At 39.3% G+C, this 22261-nt stretch overlaps 1 protein-coding gene and 1 non-coding gene across 2 annotated transcripts; both read right to left on the reverse strand.

The window, feature by feature from the left end:
* Positions 1-390: 390 nt before the first annotated feature.
* LOC108220320 (uncharacterized) lies at positions 391-2749 on the reverse strand. The gene is made up of 2 exons (XM_017394061.2): positions 2566-2749; positions 391-2365 (listed from the first exon to the last, which is right to left on the reverse strand). The coding sequence occupies exon 2, from the start codon at positions 2309-2311 to the stop codon at positions 524-526; it is 1788 nt and encodes a 595-aa protein (XP_017249550.1). The 5' UTR covers positions 2312-2365; positions 2566-2749; the 3' UTR covers positions 391-523.
* Positions 2750-20005: 17256 nt separating this feature from the next.
* On the reverse strand, positions 20006-20112 carry LOC135146924 (small nucleolar RNA R71). The gene has a single exon (XR_010284017.1). It is a non-coding gene; the product is annotated as a small nucleolar RNA R71 (small nucleolar RNA).
* Between the last annotated feature and the right edge of the window lie 2149 nt (positions 20113-22261).

A 22261-nucleotide genomic window follows, 5' to 3' on the forward strand; every position in this document is an offset into this window, starting at 1 on the left:
CACATATGAATACACGCAAATGGTAAGGATTTCATTTATTAAAAGAAATGTATTTGTTATATCAAAAAGTTTCTAATACTTATATGAATAAAGAAGTAATAAATAATTTAATGTGTTAATATAATGAGTAGGATATGGATAAATATTTTATACGGCGTAGCATAGCTGAACAGGGTTGGTACTCATCCTAAACCCGATCTGTTTGAGGCCTGATCAATTTGTAAAGACATTGCTCATAGTATAGTCAACGAAGAAGATTCTGAAAACTTCTTTTTTGTTTTTGGCATTCTTCAATGTGGCTCTTTGGAAAACAATTTTTCACACAACTCTAATATAATCACAAGCACAAATCTTGGTCAGAAACCTTCCAGGATGATAAAGATGCCTAGGTTGATACTACGATATTTCAATAGTATATTGGATGTTAAAACTTCAGCTTTGCACAAAAGAACATAATAGTATGTCAACTGCAAGATAACAACAAAAAGGAAAAGCAAAAAAAAAAAAAAACGCCATCCAAAGATCAGACTGGCATTGTGCATTTCTTTTGAGAATGACCTAACATTCGACATCGGCCGCATTGAACAACCCTCTTTGGGCGTTTTAAACTCTCTACACGAAGAACCTTCTTTTTTGGCCTTCCTGGAGGTCTACGTATTTTGGGAGCTCGTATCGCATTATCGAGTGGGACTCCGCCACCTTCTGTGCCATCACCAGGTTCTTTCCACTGACATTTATCCGGAATCGGATATATTGTTTGCGAGTAAGTTTCACGGTAACTGTGAACTGTAAAACAATGATCAGCAAATAGTTGGGCATTCTGTCCACAAGAAATAAGTGCGGCAGCGGCATGTGCACACGGAAGACCATAGATTTGCCAGCGGTGACACGAACAGACTCGCGTTTGAATATCCACTATGTTTGTCCGCTCAGTTGATACTATCTCGAACTCCACTTCATTTGCACGAAGTACTTGATAACAAGGAGCATCTGCGATTGCCTCTTGAATTCGTTTCTCGGCAGATGGTACAAGAACGGAATTCCACCTCATGCTCATGGCACGCCGCTCACTGAACCATGACGTCAACTGATGGCGGATGTGCTCCATCATCTGTACAATAGGAAGCTCATGACCTTCAAGAGCCCAATTATATAACAACTCTGTGATCCCTAGAGTAAAGTGCCCATACCGCACCCCTTCAAAATAAGCTACAGCCCACAATTGTGGCGGAAATTGTCGAAACCATGGTATGACATCTTGCAAGATATCCACCATCTCATTTATCTTGTTTTCGAACTCTATAGGTGTAAGTGAATACACTGCATTCCAAAATATATTCACAAGCTTCGGATTTTTAAATGTATCACGAAAATTCTCACTAACATACCGTAGACAAAACCCATGAAATGCACTTGGAAAATGAGTCTCTACTGCCTCCACCATCCCCCTTTGCCTTTCTGATAAAATGGTCAACCTAGGCATGCTATCTGTGTTTTCAACAAGAAGCTTTCGCAGTTCTGACATAAACCACATCCAATTCTCATCACTCTCAACATCCACAATAGCAATTGCCAAGGGAAATAGTGCATCATCTGCATCAATAGCAGCAGCGCAGAGCAACGCACCCAGATACTTTCCTTTCAGATGTGCTCTATCAATTTCCAAAAGTGGTCTACAAGCATTTAAAAACCCGTAAATTGATGCTTGGTAAGAAATAAAAAGGCGCTGGAAGCAATTATCTCCGGTGGTATATACTGTAGCTATGCTCCCAGGATTTGTCTTCCGTAACTGTTCACAATACCCAGCAAGAAGTCCATACCCTTCTTCAAACGTCCCGTGAAGTGCAGCCATGCTACGCTCCTTTCCACGCCAAGCTTGCATATACGACACCGCAACCCCATGCTGATCTTGTATATCTTGAAGAATCTCCTTTGGTTTATACTGCGGATTGTTCCTAATTCTCTCTTCCACAGACCTGGCAACCCAACCTACAGACGCCTGCTGGTGGTGAAGATTTTGAACTCCCTCACACGTATGTTCACCAATAAGGGTTCTAATCGAAAATGTTGGAACACCCGGACACTTTGCCACATGGACACGCCAAGGACAACCTTCTTTAGAACATTTAGCAATAAAGCGACTACGATCCGACTTTACAATCCTTAGATCAAAATGCAAAGCAATAGCAATATCCTTCAGAGTTCGTCTACAAGTTTCAACATCCGGGAATTCTCGACCTATAACCAAACTATTGTCTACCAAAGTAAGTGAAGTCTCTGGTGCGACTAAAGATAAACATTGTTCAGCCATAAAATTTATAACCACCCAGCCACCTCACTCAATCAGCACATTCATAATATTCACCTAAAAATACCAATCATCAAAAAACAATTACAAACAATATTCAAAAACAAAAAAAGTTAATAAAAGGCGAGCCAAGATTAAACCTTTAAATGTTTTACATCACTAAATGAGTAACCCCGAGTTGGGTTTTTACATAATCAAGCACTGGAACATTTTCAAGAAAAATGCATAAAAATACACATACATATACATAGAGTTACCTCAGGTGAGATGAGAGCACGATTGAATTGAGAAATTGAGAAAGTCCCAGTATGCAATTTAAATCTTTTATTGGAAATGTATCGAATTGCTGAATTTTTGGAACCCTAATTCAACAAAATCTTCCCCTAAATCTGAGTGTGAGCAAACGACATGTCTCTCTCTCACATTCGACCAATACGAACTATTTATTTTCTTTACCCATGTAATTACGATTTTGTCCACAATATTTTTAATCACAAAATTGATATAATTATTTTAGGGTTTTTATATATTTCAAAATCATCAAGACCGGAAATTGTAATATAATAATATAAATTCGTGACCGATATCTTGCGTTTTCTGATGTTCCTTACGTTTAGTTTATTACTTTTTGGATATTTATGTAATTTTAATAAAAGCTGATTCAAATTTACAAGAAATTAAAAATTTTTAAAAAATTAATGATATCGGTAATATATTATAACACTATTTTGAAATTTATTTTGGACTATATTTGAAAGTGTCATTAAAAAAATATGTGTCATTAATATAAGTGTCGTTTCAGAATTTTCTGGTGATATTTTGATATTTGTATATTTTGAGATGAATTAAAAGTTAATGTATTGACGAATGAGATACTAAATCTATGACAATTATCCGTAAAAGCTGAAAAATGATTTTTTTTTCAAAGAAAAAAATCTCTAAAAAATAACTTTTAAGTCATAAATCATGATCCAGAAAAGTTGTCTTTAAATTTATCAAATAATTTATTATTCCTGTCATATGAGTCTACTTAGTAATCTCATATGTATTATAAGTGTTATTAGAGCATCTCCAACCATAAGAAACCCTTAGCTCAAAGCTTACTTGGCATACCATAAATAAAAATTATAGCCAACGTCTTCAAAAAACCACACTCCAACCACAGCCAGCCCTTATCTATAATTATAATCAACCTTCTATGGATGACTATATTTGTCGAACCACTATAGGTTTATAAGAAATCTGTAGGAAAGTTATACATCATTTGTTTTTAACAATCAAAAATATTGATAACATACTGTTGATAGGGGAATTTGGTGAATCAACAAACGTAAGGTTCGTTGCTGGAATTAGGTGTAACGTGGTGATTATATGACAGAAATCCGCCGTAGGGTGGTGGTTTTAGGTGTTTGAGGGTGGCTGAGATCAAGGGAATATATTTCTGCTCTCGTTGTCACAACTCTCGATATCTCCCTTTGATGTGCCTACGTACCCCTTTATTTAGGGGATCAAACCATACGTAATTCTATTGAACCAGGACTCCTAGTTTGATCAGGACTAGGCCTCTTGGGGATAAGACCAACCTTAAGCCGGCGACTTATCTCTTAGACGTCCAACGCCTTCAGAATCCTACTCCAGTTAGAATTAGCCTTGAGGCCAACTACCTGACTCCCAGTCCAAGTACATCACGGATACGGCATTATCTTCACTACGAGAGATAACACTAACCGCTACTCTTCGTAGCATGGAGGAGTCGTCTAGCAGAGCCGTGACCATTCCTTGAGGTATAAGGACGCACCCTTACCCTCTAGTGAAGGTTCTCACTAAGAGGCAATACAATTAAGGAGCCAAATTACACGATAGTCTCAATCCCCCAATGAGGGTAACTCACCAGAATACAGGATCCAGACATATGATCGGCCTTCATGCCACCCCGGAGGGTCTTCAAGGATCATGATCACCTCAAGCCCCCGCACGAGGGTTAACTCGACAGATAACAGGATTGAGGGTTGGAGATCATGCCCGGATGAGCCCAGGATCTTTCCAGATGAGCCTGACAACTACCAGATGAGCCTGGTAACTAGTCTTTGTTTTTCTCGGAAGGGTCGTCACGTAGACTCGCTTTTCCTTACATAACATTTATTCACTCTAGCATAACTTAGTCGACCCTAAGGACGCGCGCCCCATGAGGGCACGCCCCCTATTAGGGCGGGCCCTTGCCTCGTACCCAGGTCTCTCTTATCATTCGAAGAAGATGCGCCCTCCTCCCCATCACATTGACCAAAATCGGTCATAACAAGTACTCCCTAGATTCATTTGTAATTGAAAATGGCAAGGGAATCTCCATGAACTCCTTTTGAAACGCCTCTTCTCAGAAGCCTTCGGATACATGGCGCTTACAGCGAGACCCGCCTTCATGATCATCAAGTCAATTCTCCTCCTTCTAATTCCACTTCGCCATATCATCCCCAAATGAAGAGGCGCGTCCTCCATCCTTCTAACACCTTTCTCCAGAAGACATGACGATTCAATTACCACAAGATTAAAAATAAGAATTATATTTAAAAAAGGGGGGACAGCTGTCATCAATCTGCCCCCACTATAAATATCCTCAAACCCCCATCTTCTTCATATTTATTCATTTCCAATCTTTCGATCTCCATAACGGCGCAACATTTCCTCCGGTCAGACACTTCGGGTACTAGTCCTCCATTAACAGATTGACTCCGGCGAAACGAATCTCGTTGTAAAAAGGTGCATTTTCTTACCTTTTTTGTCGAATTCCGCCTTGTATTTTGAGAGATCTGATTGTGTAACTTTTCAACTGCATCGTGTTCTTCATTAGCAATCATGTATGTATATGTGTATATGTATAGATTTCGATCGACGAAACCCTAGGTTCTGATCTAAAAACCTGTATGTATATGTGCCTCGATAGGGTGGTACCCTTACCCGATACTTTAGACGCGGAATTAATATTGTAAGCTAATATCCCCACCTGTTCACTCTTCATCAACCATATCGTAGGGGCGCGCCCTCACTTCCTTCTTTTCTTTGCTTTTGAGCTGGCGGACGAGGGTGCATCTTCCCCTTTCCATCCATTCAAGGACTTTCTTTGCCGCGGAATCTCAGTTTCGCCTCTTGAGTATTTTTAACCTCTCCCCCACGACCTCCACAGACCGTCCTAGAAGAGTTAAGGAGAAAGATTCTCGACGATCTAACCAAAGGTGATATGGATTCTTCACACTCTTCTTCTCCACCAGATGCCAACCATACCTTTCCAAACGAGGATGCCACCATCACCCATACTCCCCACGGCCGCCCCGAAGACTATGATTCCTCGTTTGAGGATTGGCTTGAGGAACCTGAGGGCGCGTCCGTCCCTTCTCGAAAGGGCAAAGGCAAGATGTATCAGATATTCTCTTCCTCATCAAAGCATAGTACCCCCTCCCCCCGTAGCGACGAGGATTCTGACTACGAGGCCTCAGACAAGGGAAGAAAGGGTGCGTCCTCAAATGAGGACCATGTGGATGATTCAAAAGGAGGTTCCCCTCAGGGCGCGCCCGGTGGGCGAACTTCCATAATTCTCCCTTCCCCCGAAACTTCTCCGAAGCCTTAATCGCACCCACCCATAGAAGAATGGGAAAAGGATGTAGATTGGTCTGAATACGAAGACGTGGATATTTCCTTCAAAATGGCTGAGGAGATTAAGAAAAATAAAGGGAAGCTAAGCTGCGTGGATCAATCATCCACCATCTCCTGGGAGGAGTTGGAATGGGTTATGGACTATTATGAACATGAGGGAACAGTTGTGGTGCCTCTCGAAGAGATGAGACCCCATCATTTTGACATTGGGAATCATAGGATTCCTCGCATGATTCTGACTCCTCGCCACTTCATTTTGGGAGTGGGCGCGCCTCTCCATGGATATTTCGAGAAAATTTGCAAGTGGTTCGACCTTGCACCCATCTAATTGTCTCCCAACTCCTAGAAGCTAGCAGCAGGGTTGTTTATCCTTTACAAAGCAGAGGGGTATGACGAGCCTACCATGGAAGAACTGAGCTACTTTTTCAGGCTTACCAAAAGCTCTCCCGGCTATTTCTTTTTGGTGGTGAGGCACCAACACAATAACAAAGGTTTTAGCGAGGGACGCGTCTCTCATATAAAGAAGTTGAAGAGGAACCTTTTTTATGTTTACAACACCAAACGGGTGAGAACACAGTTCAACATTTCTCCAGGTTAGTATGCATATATTCCAACAGGGCGCGCCCTTTCCTATATTCCATATCAGCCCTCTCTTTATTAACTTACTTCTTGTCCTCCTTAGTGGAACACGACATGCCTCATGAAAGAAAAAACATGACCAAGCTGGTCACTACCCCAGCCTTAATCGAGGCTGGATTCCTCTCCCCTAAGATTGGTACCAAAGTAGAATTCAAAACCTTTAGGGACGGTAAACCACTCATCGACAGAAAATATAAATTTTTCAAGAAAAGGTCTAGGGAGCACACTCTTGACATTCTATCAGACGCAGGTAACACAGGACACGCCTTCGACCGGGGGGGCGCCTTCCATCTTCATATGTCCCTTTATAATTGCCCACTCATGCATCTCTTCTCATGATTACTCATACATGTTATACATATACTGACGTTACACATTTTGCCATTCATATCGATTATATGTCAGGACTGACTTGTTTTTCCTTTTCTTATGCAGATATGGCCGAAGTTCCGTCATTCTTTTCAAGGAAAAAACCAAACCTAGGGGAGGACGTGTCCCTTAAACCCGGTTCGTCAAAAAAGGGCGCGTCCTTCCTTGCCCCTCAAAAACAACTCATCAAGCCTGACACTGTTGTCGAGGAAACTCGTCAATCCAAGAAACTTCGTGCGAGCAAGAAACATAATCCCTCCCAGCCTACTAGCATGGCCTCGAGGGTTCTTGGCGATATTGGCGATACGGTTATTTCTGATGAGGAACTGAAACAATGGCGCGCCAAGTTAGAATCTGAGAAGGACGTCTGGATCCTCAAGGCCAGCTGCGAGATGTTGGTCCATAACATGGATCGTGACGACGCCAAGGCTGCCCAAGAGACGCGCCTCTCTACTCTCGAGAAAGAGAATAGCCAACTGAAGAAGGACTCCAAAAAATAGGAAAAAGCTCATCAGGCGACTGAAAATGCTAAGAAGACTGCAGAAGAAAACCTCGGGAAAGAGACGGTGCGCCTCTCCAACCTTGAAAAGGAAGTTGCCGATCTTAAAGCGAAGAACTCCTTATTGGCTGCTGACAATAAAAAACTTACAGATGAGAAGGAAGAGGCTGTGGAGGCGTCCTTTCACGAGGGAGTATGCAGCTACATCTAGGGCTGATTATTCGGTAAAAACCGAATCGAATTACCGAATACCGAAATAACCGAAATACCGAATAAGCTCAAAAACCATAACCGAATAGTGAACCGAATTTAATTCGGTTATTTTACCACACCGGATTTTTTATTTCGGTTAAAACCGAATACCGAAAAAAAACTGAAATTCTATAATAGTTAATAAAAATCATTAAAATAATGGAGAAAGAAAACAAATTAATACCGACCCATCAATCACCGAAAGACCTGTTGAGAAGTTTGCTTGAATTGATGGCCTAACTTAATTAAGCAAAGAAATCGAAGATGATGATGAGGAAGATGTTGGGTGAAGACTGAAGAGAACGAGCGTTAGGTGGAGATGTCGTTTGAAGACTCGAAACCGAAGATGCTGTTGAAACTTAAAAGACTCAAAACCCACCAGAAATTAGGTTAGTGAAGATGCTAGGGAGATCTTGTCAGACGCTGAGCGGGGGTGTTAGAAGTTAGAACATTTAACTGAAGTGGGTTATATAATAAATATCATATATAAGATATTGAGATGCATTCAAAAATAATTTTTGGGTTAAATCCCAAAATGCTCACTGAAGTGAAGGGCTGGTATCGAATCAGTCATCAAACTTAACGAGGTATCATTTGAATCACTAAAGTCAAAGTAAATATCAAACAGATACCTCATATATGTGCTCGAGAACTAAAAATTATATCTATGGAGTTCTATACATTTTTCTTGAATGCTACCACAACCAAATTAAAAGTTATGAATTCTAGTAATTTAGGTAATATAGTGATATTTTTTAAAATGTGATCTACTAATTATTTTCATTTAAAATTAAAAAATAACTACAAAATATAAATGAAATAGTAGATAAATTTTAAAAAATCTCATTGTATTATCCAAATCACTAGAATTCATAAATTTTTATTTGGTTGTAGTAGCATTCAAGGAAAATGTATATAACTCCGTAGATATAATTTTTAGTTCTCGAGCACATATTTGAGATATATATTTGATATTTATTTTGACTTTAGTAATTCAAATGATACCCTGTTAAGTTTGATGACTAATTTGATACTAGGCTTTCACTTCAGTGAGCACTTTGAGATTTAACCCACCTTTGATGTGCTCGACCACCAACATAGAGTCGACCTTCACGACGAGTTTCCTTACTTTCATCTCAAGGGCTAGCCTTAACCCCCGAATCAAGGCCTCATACTCTGCGTCGTTGTTAGAGAGCTGGAAGGTAAAGTGAAATGCCATTGAGAGTCTATGTCCTTTTGGACTTACCAGCACTATTTCGGCGCCCGCCCCTTTATTGTTGACAGCCCCATCAGTATGTAGTATCCACTAGAGCTCCGGTATCTCTTCCTTAAGATGCGCCTGCTGTAATGGCAGGTCAGGGTCATACTTGATCAAGAGCCCGGACTTCTCTCCGTCTTCAGGGAACTCCAAGATAAAATCTGCTAAGGCTTGCCCTTTGATGGCGGTTCGTGGTTTGTAATCTAGGTCAAATTGCCCTAACTCGATTGCCCGCTTCATCATCCTACCTGTCACCTCTGGCTTGTGCATGACTTGTCGAAGGGGATACGCGGTCCTGACTTCCACCTTGTGTGCTTGAAAGTAAGGTCGTAGCTTCCGGGATGCGTGCACCAAGGCATATACTAGCTTTTCCATACTCGTATACGGGTCTCTGCGTCCAGCAATCTCTTGCTCACATAATAAATTGAGGACTGCCCCTCGTCATCCTCCTTCACCAATACAGCGCTGGTAGAATAATCCGAAACAGCTAAGTAAAGGATAAGTGTCTCACCTTCCTGAGGTTTGGCCCAGACAGAGGGCTCGCCCAAATGTTTCTTGATTTTCACATAAGCGTCCTCGCACTCCACCGTCCATTCAAAGTCTTTAGACGCACCCTTGATGGCCTTGAAAAATTCCTTGCACTTTTCTGAAGACTTGGACACGAATCTGTTTAGGGCGGCTATCCTCCCCGTTAGGCTTTGTACTTTCTTGATAGTGGCTGGGGACTTCATATCTAACAAGGCCTTAATTTTCGCTGGGTTGGCCTCTATACCTCTATGATTTACCATGAAACCAAGAAACTTTTTCGACTCTACCCCGAACACACACTTATGAGGGTTGAGCTTCATCCTGTACTTCCTCAAAATCTCAAACATCTCGGACAGGTGGGTTACGTGGTCGACGGCCTTCTTAGACTTGACTAGCATGTCATCTACATACACCTCCATCGTCTTCCCAATTTGATCCTTGAACATCATATTCACCAACCTCTGGTACATCGCCCCGGCATTGATGAGTCCGAACGGCATACCAATGTAGCAATACAAGCCTTTGTTAGTGATGAAAGAGGTGTGTTCCTGGTCAGGCTCATACATCGGAATCTGGTTGTACCCTGGGTAGGCGTCCATAAAACTGAGGAGGGTGTGTCCTGCTGTTGAGTCTACCAACTGATCAATCCGAGGGAGCGGGAAACTGTCTTTGGGGCACGCCATGTTAAGATCAGTGAAGTCTATGCATGTAAGCCACTTCCCGTTGGGTTTTTTTACGAGTACAGGGTTTGCTAACTATGTCGGGTAGAACGACTCCTTCACTAGTCCTGCTTTCATGAGGCGGGCTACCTCCTCTTGTAGGGCCTCGGCTCTTTCTCCACTTATTGGTCTGCGCTTCTGTCTAGCACCTTTTTTCGAGGGGTCGATGTTAAGGTGGTGGCACATGACTGCTAGATCGATCCCTATCATATCTTCATGACTCCAGGAAAACACATCAAGATTCGCTTTCAAGAATTCCACTAGCTTGTCTCCCACCTCTAGGCTTAGTCTGGACCATATTTTAAGGACCTTATCATCACTCCCCAGTGTAGCTTGCACCTTGACTGTGTCCTCAGCTGGCCCCGTATTCAACACATGCATGGGTAGTCTAGGGTCTAGATGAAAATTAAACTGATGCGGAGATACCTTGTGATCGGAGGGCGTGTTCTTAGGGACTTCTTTAGCAGGTGAGGACTCGTCCAACTCCATGACAACCTTTCCTTCGTCCAACTTTCGGACTTTCTTCGGAGGCGCGTCTTCTGCCTCAACAATTTGCTCTTCACATACCGCCAACATCGACTCTTCATCAAGGGATGGTTCATCATTCGGAGAAGCGCGCCCCTCTAACGACGGGACATAGTGTAATGACCCGGATTTTTAAAAATATTTTTATTAGTATTATAAGTGGTTTTCTTAAAAAGAAAGGAATAAGATTTAATATTTTATTCCAGTTTACAAGATTTTATATTAAATCCTGGGTTATTGTGTAATTGATAAATGATTATATATTTTCAAAATTGAGTTTCATGTATTGTTTTTGAAAATTCTAGATGATTATTATGTGAATATATGTGTTATGTGATTAAGTGGTATTGGAGAATTCGTTTGTTAATTAACTATTGATTAATTATGAATATTATGTGATTTATATATGAAATTTTATGAATTTTGTGTTATCTGATTTATTGGGTTGACTACTCATATGTATTCGTATTTGAGAGATTTGAATTTCTATATGCTGAGGAGAAAATATAGTTTATTTGGATATTTTCATATTGATTTATGGAATGTTATATGATTTTATGATCTAATTTGGTAAGAGATGTTGTATAATAATTGGTGGTGGATTCTAATTTCAATATTGTAACCTGAATGCGATCATGTGTATTAGGGGGTTAAAATGCTCTCATTTAAATCTTTTATTAAAGCTTTCAAGTTTTAAATTCTTTGCTTTTTACTATCTTTTTAAAAACAATACATGAAACTCAATTTTGAAAATATAATCATTAATTTATCAATAACACAATAACCCGGGATTTAATATAAAATCTTGTAAATTGGAATAAAATATTAAATTAAAATGTGATCTATGTGCTATGAATTGATGATTACGTGAAATATGTGTTTGTTATTGTATTATATACGTGTGATAAATGATTTGAATGACATGGTGTTGTGTCCTCGTTGATATTGGATAAGAATATATGGATTTATACGATTTAGAATTGGGTGATTGGTTGTTGGTTGAGATAAGATAACAGGTGGATAGTCTAATAAATAGACGAGACGATGTCGGAATTTCGATAAGATTTATATGATAATTGATTTGTGATATGTTATGTGGGATATGACTTGACTATATGATAGAGTCAAAGAATGATTATGTGTTAAGTGATGTCTGATAGGGTTAAATGGATATATAAGTGGGTATCGATATACGTGATATGCCTATGCGGTAGATTGTTTAGTGATTATAGTATTATTTTATTCTCGTAAAGGATTTGGATGAGAGGTGTATGATCGAAGACGTTCAGAAAGTCAAGTGGTATTGCAAAGCGAATAAGGCACAAATCGAGGAAGCGAAGCGATGTGGCAAATAGAGTATAGCCAGAGATGGTCTAGAGACTATGATATGCATAGACTGTGAGAGTGGAAATATGAGATTGAACTTTGAGTTGGGAATCAGATTTAAGGCAAGTATCCTAAACTCTTCTCTTGGATATATTGCAAATATTCTGATCCATTCCTTTGGTATATGATTCAAGTATTCATACCTTTATTTTCTATGTTTGAAAGTGTGAGTATTCTGACCCATTCTTTCAACTCTTCAAGTTTCTAGAGAATTTCCGTTTTACAAATTAATTCGAGGTTCATATTGTCATTGAAGCATGTGTTGCTTAGTGATAGTTAGAGTTTTGAATGAATTGTGATCTTCTTGATTATTCAACCCGCCATTGTCATGCTGGTTTAGCAGGCTAAATTCAGTTGCTTAGCCGATAATGAAGGATACTGAATAGTTAAGGATTTCCTGAACTATGATTTATGAAAGGATGGATCGTGGCTTATGAAAAGATGAATTGAAAGTTGATTTGAAATTATTCGGTTATTGATATTGATTGTGATACTGTTCTATTGATTTACTGACCTGTTGAATTGAATTATAGAATTGGATTGTTGTTTTTATAAAAATATGTGGACCAAATGAGTGGTCAGACCAGATGAGTGGTCATGTTAGGCCAATGAGTGCCTTGGATCCAATGATAGAGCATGGTAGGGCCTGCTCGGGGTTAGGTATGACTGATCAGCATCCGAACCTTAGTTTTAATTAAAATGTGATAGTCCAATTCAATAATTCTTTTGGAAGAATTGAATTCCTCAATTTCCATTGCTGCAAGGTATTGTGAATCCTTCTATACAATACCCTGATCTTGTGATCTCATATTGAATCTGTTGATGAAGTATTTGAGCTTGTGAACCCCTTTTATATTTTTCAGAATTTCATTGTTATTATTACTTGCTGAGCATTGTTGCTCACTCTTGCTATTCTCTTTTAACCATTTCAGAAAGGATTAAAGATGAATGGCTAAACTATGATTGCGAGTAAGGCTAAGGCTAGACGAGGAGTCAGAGGTGTTAAGGATCCATGGGTCGAGAAGTGGGCAGGAAGATTGATAAGGTTGGTGCTAGCTAGAGTTGTGCTACTGAGATTCAGATGTAAATCATAGCTGGAATAGATTGACAGTGATCCTTCATATCGAAGATGATCTGATGTGGTAAGATAGTGTTTATTTATAGTGGTTGATTCTAATTTCAATACTATAACCTGGATGCGATCCTGTTGATTTTAGGGGGTGAAAATGTTCTCTTTTAAATCTTTTATAATGGCTTTCAAGTTTTAAATTCTTTGATTTCATTATCTTTTTAAAAAAAATACAGGTTTTCAAAGTGTTTTTAAAAAGGGTTTTTGTGTGGTGACGTCAGAATCCAGGCCCCCGGATTCCTCGACCGTCACACATAGGGCGCGTCCTCTGACTCACTCTCCGGGTACTGCACGAGGTAACGGGCATTGACTGTCTGCTCCACCCTGGGTGATCCTCCCCATCTATCCCAGAAACCTTTGACTGACCAACTATAGCAATCGTGAGACTCATACTAGGATCCCTTCACACAACAACCTCCTCCGGGGGTAGGAAATTTTAGGGTAAGATGGTAGATGGAGGTGACCATCCTCATGTCTTTTAGGAGGGGGCGCCCTATGAGTGCATTATGCGCTGACGGGTGATCAATAATCACAAATTCGGCTATTTGAGTGGCTACTCGGGGAAACTCTCCTAGGGTGACAGGTAGGCGGATGGTTCCTTTGGCTTTGATTGCTTCTCCCCCAAACCCGTATAGGTAAATGTTCTCTACCGTCATGTCCTTATCCGGTAGTCCCATCTTCTTGTAGGTGTCATAGTAGAGGATGTTAACCGAACTCCCATTATTCAAGAATACCCGGTGAACGTTTAAGGTGGCGATGCGGATGGCAACTACCAGGGCATCGTTGAGGGGGTGGTGTACCCACCTAGCATTGTCTTCCGTAAAAGTGATGTCCATAGTCTCTCCCTTTAACACTCTCGGGGGCCTGGCCGACAAATGATTCACATTAGTTAGGGGGTAGTCCTTCGCCTCCTTCGCATATCTCTCCATTGCTTTTCGACTACCTCCTCCAATATATGGGCCTCCGAATAGGCTCTTGATACTACTTTCTCTTACGAATTGGGTGTCGTCCTGTTTCTCATCCTTCTTACGTCCTGCGACCTTCCACGGGCGCGCCTTTCTGAGGGGTGGTCGTAACTATACTTTTTTACCCATTCTGTACCTTTAATTAGTTGTTATACACGGAAATCATGCTTCATCAGATTTCTTTTTCGTGCCATCAAACGGGGCTAAGAAGCTGAGCAATGAAAGGCTCTTTCATTTGAGCCGAGGAGCTTTCTCTAAATTTGTCAGACTGCTCCATGTGTTTTGTTTATATGTCGACTCAAACTTGTTTATGCAATGCTTATTGATGATATATATTCATGCTCATTTTTATCAGCTAGCTCAGTTTGAAAATTATCAATGTTTAAATAAATATTGTTGCAAGTGCATCAGAAAGGATCTCCTTTGACATAGATCTTCTTTATATTTTATCATATAATAAAGTTCAAACTTAAACTTCTCTCATGTATATAGAATAGTTATTTTTCTTAGTAAATCATCATTAGTTGTCGAATCTCTTCTGATATCTGTTATTTTGTCAATGATGACCGTTCCACCTTTGTTATAGAATCCTACTTTATCACTGTTTATCTTGACAGTGTAGTCTTTTTAAGAGTTTAATAACTGTACTCGAGACTATTCTCAAGGAGCTATGTAAATTTTTTATTATTATCAAATAATAATCTTTTAGTAGATCTTAGTCTTCTAATATTGACTAACTTATTGAAATTTAGATCTAAGACTAAGACAAGTTCACGTCTATTTTACGTATGAAATGAGGGATTAAGTTCTTATTGTTGTTCATTTGTTGTAATAGATCTAATTTTTTTTAAACTTAATAGGAACTTCATTTTGTGTTTGCCTTATCATTGAAAATGATGAGATTGGCTAGTGACTCATATTTCTCGTATCGTCGCTTAGGCTCATGAGTTGTTTCTTGACTTGAAATTTGACTTGGATTTTGCGGTATATTTGTACTGGACTTTTTTTTTTTGAAAAACAAAGGTGTTAATCTAACAATAAAAAGCCATACGACATCTACACCAATGATCGAGTCGAACAAACAGTAAATTGTAATCGCCTGTTCTGATGAAGAGACAGGTAAAAAAAAATATTTTGAAGATAATGTATATACAAATACAAGTACCCACTTCATGCATTCTCGTTGAAATACTGGTACCCTCTTCATCATGCCCCTATGCAGCTATCGTTTGAGCTATCGACCAGAACTGCGATTCCATACGAAATTTTATCATCAAATCAAAATCACCGCTTACGATCAAGAAGCGAAAATCAAACCTCTCACCAAGGAGAGAAAGCAACCTGAAAATCCAATCCAAAAACCGAAATAAAAACAAACTGAAAACAAATCAAAGTAAGAAATTAGATCCGATAATCGAAGCCACAAGATATGCGATTAACTTTTGAATCTGATAAGCTCCGCTTGAATCAAATAAAAAAGTAAACCAAAAGCACCAATGATTTTGATAAAAAAACAAAGCAAACCTAATCGAAAGGATAGAAAGCCTTCCCCGACGAGGAAGATTATTGAAGAAAACATATCAAATAAAACAAATACAAGAGTTTGGGGCTATCCATCGGAAAAAATTGATGGAAGCTCCTCAAATAATGAAGGCGGCTACTCCAAGAAAAGAGAGAATTTTAGAGTTTTTACAGAGTGTTTAGAGAGGTGTTTGTAATGGACTTTTCTTTGTTCATCCAACTTTATTCGAATATTTTGTCCATATATTCTTTTCTTCCTCTTAATCAATTGTGATTTGTCCAACTTATAAATTTTGGAGGATGACAAATAAATTAAAAAGTGTCTGCATTAAAGAGATGACATCTATAAATTTTTGGGACAAATAGTGAGATAAAGAGCTTAATATAGGATTAAATTATGTGCAATATATAATGGCTAGTGATCAAATACAAACAACCCGGAAATAAAAACTAAAGACCAATACCATTCAGTGATATTTGCTTTAGAAATTAGTGATTTGTGTGATAAAATATAATGATTCTCTGTATAACAGCGCTGCAAGTACATCTTTAATAGATTAAATGGCTAGTGATTGAGTTATCATTAGTGTACATAACACGAATCAACGTCCACTGGAGTGGTAGTGGAGTGAATTAACAGGCATTGGAATAAATTAACATGATACCACCCGTAAAATTTCAGTAAGTTAAATCCAAGTAGTTGCTGCAATTCATTATTATGCGGGGTTTTGAAAATGGCGGCGGCGGTGGCGGCGGTGGCGGTGACTAGGGATGGGCACGAGGGTACTTCGGGGTCGGGGAGTGCTATCCCCGCCCCCGATCCCCGAACTCAATCTTTTTCCCCGAACCCCGAACGGGGATTATTTTCCTCCCCGATCCCCGCCCCGAACGGGGAACGGGGATCCCCGCGGGGATTCGGGGAAATTTATTTTTTAACGAAATAATGATAACTTTATATGATATAATATACTTTTTAATTAAAAAAACAAACTACTAACTCCTAATATACTAATAAAATGATATTATCTCATATTTTCAACATTAAATCATATTCAAATTGATTTATAATATAAATAATTGACAATTCTAAAATATATTATATTACAATATAATTATAATTAATCAATAAAAATAAAGTTTATTTTTTAATTATCATAATATTATAAAAGGTATCTATTTTTAATAATTTATTTAGTATAATATATATAACCATATATAAATATATTATTATCTTTATATATATATAATCGGGGTCGGGGATCGGGGCGGGGAGACACGAATCCCCGACCCTGCCCCGATCCTCGAATTTTTTATAAAATTTTTCCCGATCCCCGCCTCGCCCCCGAAAATTTCCCCAAATCCTCGACCCGAACGGAGCGGGGATCGGCTCGGGGGTGAACGGGGCGGGGTGAATGCCCATCCCTAGCGGTGACGGGGGTGGAGGGGGCAGTGGAGGTGGGGAAGGATTTGTAGAGATAGTGAAGGTGGACATGGAGGTGATGGTCGTTGGGGAACGAGGGCATGAAGGTGGAGTGGAGATGACGAGGGTAGCGGCGGAGGCGGAAGAGATGGAAGCAGAGGCAGTGGTGGGGTTGGCGGAGGTGGGTTTGAAGGTGGAGATGGAGGTGGGTTTGTTGTATAACAATGATACTTGCTATAGAAATTAGCGATATTCTAGCTGGTTTTTAGTTTACTGAATAACGGGGGTTTGTAATTGAATAAGACTCTAAGATATAATTATCTAAATAAGTAATTATATATCATATAATCCCTTTTTCATTATAATAAACCGTATGGAAAAGTTAATTTCAATGGAATTAATTGTTGTCACGACTTTAATTCTTGTTAGTAAATCTAATGTTGCACTCCAACCTCCAAATCCCATATAAAATATTATGACTCATTCAATTTCTATAGCTGTCAGAAAGGGAATCAACCACAACTCAAGTAATGCAAAACAAGGAGGCTTGACATCAACGGATTTTGATAATGATCAACCTAATATTTCTTCAAGATGCAATCGACAACCAAATATGATACTCCCTTCGTCCCAAAGAGAATTATACGTATGAGCAGTGGAAGGGAGATTAAGAAAATTTGTATGTAATTGAGTGGGATGTCCCAAAAAGGAAGTGTATGAGAATGAATGGGACAGAAGGAGTATCAAAAAGAGAGACTTTAGCATGTCCATAAAACATTGAGATAGCCTTAGAGAAATAGACATTAGGCATTTGATAGTTTCATAATTGTGAATGATATTATATCATCAAGAAAAAATCAGACAGTGTGAACACCCAATTGATAAGTGGATTTTATATCCACTTGGAAGCCTTCGTTTTGACTTAAATTGAGGGAATGGCCTCAAGCTTTTGATGCTTTTGATATGTTTTAGTGTTGTGTTGTGTAGGTTTCTTGGAAGGAGATCGAAGAGGAGAATCATAGCTTTAATTGAAAAAAAACGGTGAAGCAATCGGATGCTCGAGGAGAAAGATACGGACGCGTAAAGGTTGGACGTCAGGGCTGCCACTTTGGCGCGGCCGCCCCAACTTTGGCGCGGCCGCCCCGTTGGCGCGGCCGCCCCAACTCTGGCGCGGCCGCCCCACGACCTGAGCGGGAATTTTGGCCCGTTTTGCCCGTTTTTGATCCGTTAAAAGGCCCGTTTGCTGGGAAACTTAAAGGATGACTTGGGGGACTTAAGAAAAAAACCTAGAAACATTCTAAGGAGCACGTGACGGCTACGGAGAAGATCTAGATTCATAGTTTTCTTTTGTCTTCTTCCAATTAGGCGATACTTTTGGATGCTCATTCGGATTTGTTTCGAAACTCTTGTTTTACTCTTTTGACTTTGTTTTTCCTATTCAGTACCATGTTTACATTCGAACCCATGATGATGAGAAGTTCGATTATGAACTAATCATTGTCATGGGATTTTAGCGGATTTATCGATGAATTTCAGTAGTTAATTTGTCTTGTTCATATGTGATGGTTTGATTTCCTCGTATTGGTTGTGCTTATTCGTCTTGGATGCGTAGCTAACATCTAAGATTGCTTTTTAATCTTTATTGAAGCGACAGTGAATATATTGATTTAGAACTTGCCATGCGAGCATAGGTTTCGTGTTCGATAACATGACTTGTGATGTGATTTTACCCATCTTGCATCGCCCTATGTAATCTTGATAGATAACTTGTTCCTCAACCGTTATGTTTTCAAATTCTAAAGACATATAGGGTCTAAGCATAATTGGTGTCTGTTTACCTTCTATCTTAATTGTGGATGTGTAGCAGTATGGTGCACGTATAACGACAGTTAGCGTGTATCAGTCTCGTGTTATCTGATTAGTTATCAACCATTACAATCGAATAAAGGTAGAACTCTGAATGAAGTTGCTAATGAAGCTAGAATCCCATGTTTATTTTCATTAGTAAATCGTTATTCTCTTAGTTGATAATTCTTAGTTTCATAATTCGAATCGAATTAGTTAAGTAGAAAACCAAAACCCAATTTGATACTTGTCTAAGCATTGAATAATAATCATACATTGGTGCATAAGTGCATATTTCTGAATACACCAGTCTCTGTGGGAACGAACTTGAATTATATTCTATATTACTTGTGACCACGTACACTTGCGTGATTTTGTACGAACAAGTTTTTGGCGCCGCTGCCGGGGACTCGGTGTTACTTTAGTTTATGTGCTTGTCATTAGTGGTCGTTAAAGTTCAGTGACTTGGATTCTTTTCTCACTTTAGTTCATTGTGTGTGTTTCAGGTACTTGAGTGACGTGTATGCGAACACGTTCTCAGGCTCATAAGGAAGCATTGGTTAAGGAAGAAACGATAGTGAACAATACAATGGGCGACCAACCACCAGCACCACCAGGGGGAAATGATACTAAGGCTCTTAAGGCTTTTTCTGAGCCTAAAATCAATGACATTTAGTCAAGCATTATCAAGCCAGCAATTCAGGCCACCACTTTCGAGATCAGACCGAGCACTATTCAGATGGTATAGAACTCAGTGCAGTTTGGGGGTTCTCCGACAGAGGATCCTAATATGCATATTCGGGATTTCATTGAGATCTGCGACAGTTTCAAGTTTAATGGTGTTACTGACGATGCCATCAAATTGAGGTTGTTCCCATTCTCTCTGAGGGATAAAGCTAAAGGATGGTTGCATTATCTTCCTGCAGGATCTATTACGACATGGGAGGATCTGGCTCAGAAATTTCTTACTAAGTTCTTCCCTATGGCCAAAACAACTGCAATCAGGAATGCTATCACTCAATTCTCTCAGCTGTCTGGTGAAACTTTATGTGAAGCTTGGGAACGCTACAAGGAGATGCTTCGAAAATGCCCACATCATGGGATGCCTGATTGGATGGTGATTAATTGCTTTTATAATGGCTTGGGTCCTCAATCGAGGCCAATGCTCGATGCAGCATGTTAGATATAATTGATGATTACTAATGTTCTTAAAGTTTGTTTTAGAACAGGAGTGATCATAGTTTAAGTTGGAAGCTGATCAGAGTTTAATAAAGTCTGACCAGAGTTTAATAAAGTCTGATCAGAGTTTACATAGTCAAGACTCGTCAGAGCTTACACGTGGAAAGAGCTCAGAAGCGGATATACTTCAAGGAAGGATAGAAGCGGAGGAGTGATTTGCTGACTATGGAAACCAAACAGAAAACAGTAGCAATCTTTGATTGATAGAATACATAGCTGATTTATAGGATATCAAATCAGAGATTGATTTTGTAACTGTGTATACATAGACACAGATTAGGGTTACTCTATACGAGTTGAGTTATCGAGTATATTTTACAGAACCCTAGCAGCTCTTAGTGATAATATATAAATCACTGAGAGAGTTTTTGTAACCGATTATGCTTTGTGAATAAGAGTTTACTGCTTTCAATCTCTTATATTGTTATTCTGTGTGATTGATTGTGTTCATTATATAAACTAATATAGTAAGTTTATAGGACCTAACAAGTGGTATCAGAGCCAGGTCTGTTAAGATAACTACAGTGAGATCTTAATCACAATCATGTCTGAAAAATCACAAGCTTCGTCTTTTAGAGTTCCAGTCCTTAAGGCATCTGAATATCCAGTCTGGAAAGAGAGAATGATTATATTTCTAGACTCTGTCGATCCAGAATACCTTGACAGGATCTATGATGGACCACATATGCCCACCAAGCTCTCTGTTGGGCTTGGAGATGAACCTCAGAAGATGGTTCCAAAAGACAGGAAAGATTATACCCCTGAGGACATCTTGTCAATTGGTAAAGACTCAAAGGTGAAACACCTTCTGCACAGTGCCCTTGATAATGCAATGTCTAATAGGGTGATTGGGTGCAAAACTGCTAAACAAATCTGGGATGCTCTGGAAACCAGATGTCAGGGAACTCAAGCCATCAAGAAGAACAGAAAAACCATCCTTACACAGGAGTATGAGCACTTTGACTCAAAATCTGGTGAGTCCTTGACAGATCTGTATGACAGATTTGTCAAACTGTTGAATGACTTATCTCTGGTGAACAAGGAATATGATCTTGAAGACTCAAACCTCAAATTCCTTCTGGCTCTTCCTGAAAAATGGGATTTGAAAGTCACTACAATAAGAGACAATCTTGATCTTGGAGAAATGTCTCTTGATGATGTTTTTGGAAGACTGAAGACTCATGAACTTGAGATGGAGCAGAGGAGCAAACGTCATGGAGGCAAATCAAAGTCTGTTGCTCTAAAAGTTCAAGAGGAAGCTGCTAAGAGCAAAGGAAAAGCTCATGTCACAAAGTCTGACATTGAGTCATCAAACTCTGATGACTCAAACTCTGATGTTCCCTCAGACTCTGAAGACAGTGATGATGAGATGATGCAGTTAGCAGCATTGATGGTGAAAAGCTTCAAGAAGTTGGCTTACAAAAAGTTCAACAAAGGCAAAAGTTTCTCAAGGAAAGACAGAAACTCTGACAGAGTTAATGATAAGAAGAACTTCAGGAAGAATGAGGGCAAGGAAGGAAAAGCTGGAAAAGCTGACAAGTATACCTGTTTCAACTGTGGTGAAAAGGGTCACTTTGCATCTGAATGCAAGAAAGCCAAGAAAGAAAAGGAAAAAGCCTTTATCACCAAGAAAGGAAACTGGACAGATACATCTGATTCAGAGGAAGAAGTCAATTATGCTCTGATGGCAAACACTGACAACAACTCTGAATCTACTGCTAAGGTACCTCATTCTACTCTTGCCTTTGATACTGAAGATATAACTGAGTTAAGATTGTTCCTTAAAACTTTGCATATCAGCTTTAGAGATCAGACTTTAGAGAATGAAAGATTAAAATCTGAAACTCTAAGTGTAAAGAAAAGGAATGATTATCTAGAAAAAGAATTAGTTCAGATGTTAGAAGTTCAGAAAGAGAGAGATGATGCTGTCATTGTCAAAGATGAACTATTAAAGAGGTATGCATCTCTTCAATCAGAACTTGCTAAGGAAAGGGATATTATTAAGACATGGACT

This window comes from Daucus carota, chromosome 5 (genome assembly GCF_001625215.2).
Source record: "Daucus carota subsp. sativus chromosome 5, DH1 v3.0, whole genome shotgun sequence".
NCBI classification, from domain to species: Eukaryota; Viridiplantae; Streptophyta; class Magnoliopsida; order Apiales; family Apiaceae; genus Daucus; species Daucus carota.

What these genes read in the sequence shown, in the direction of transcription:
- LOC108220320 (XM_017394061.2), bottom strand. Translation starts at nt 2,311, where the DNA reads ATGGCTGAACAATGTTTATCTTTAGTCGCACCAGAGACTTCACTTACT.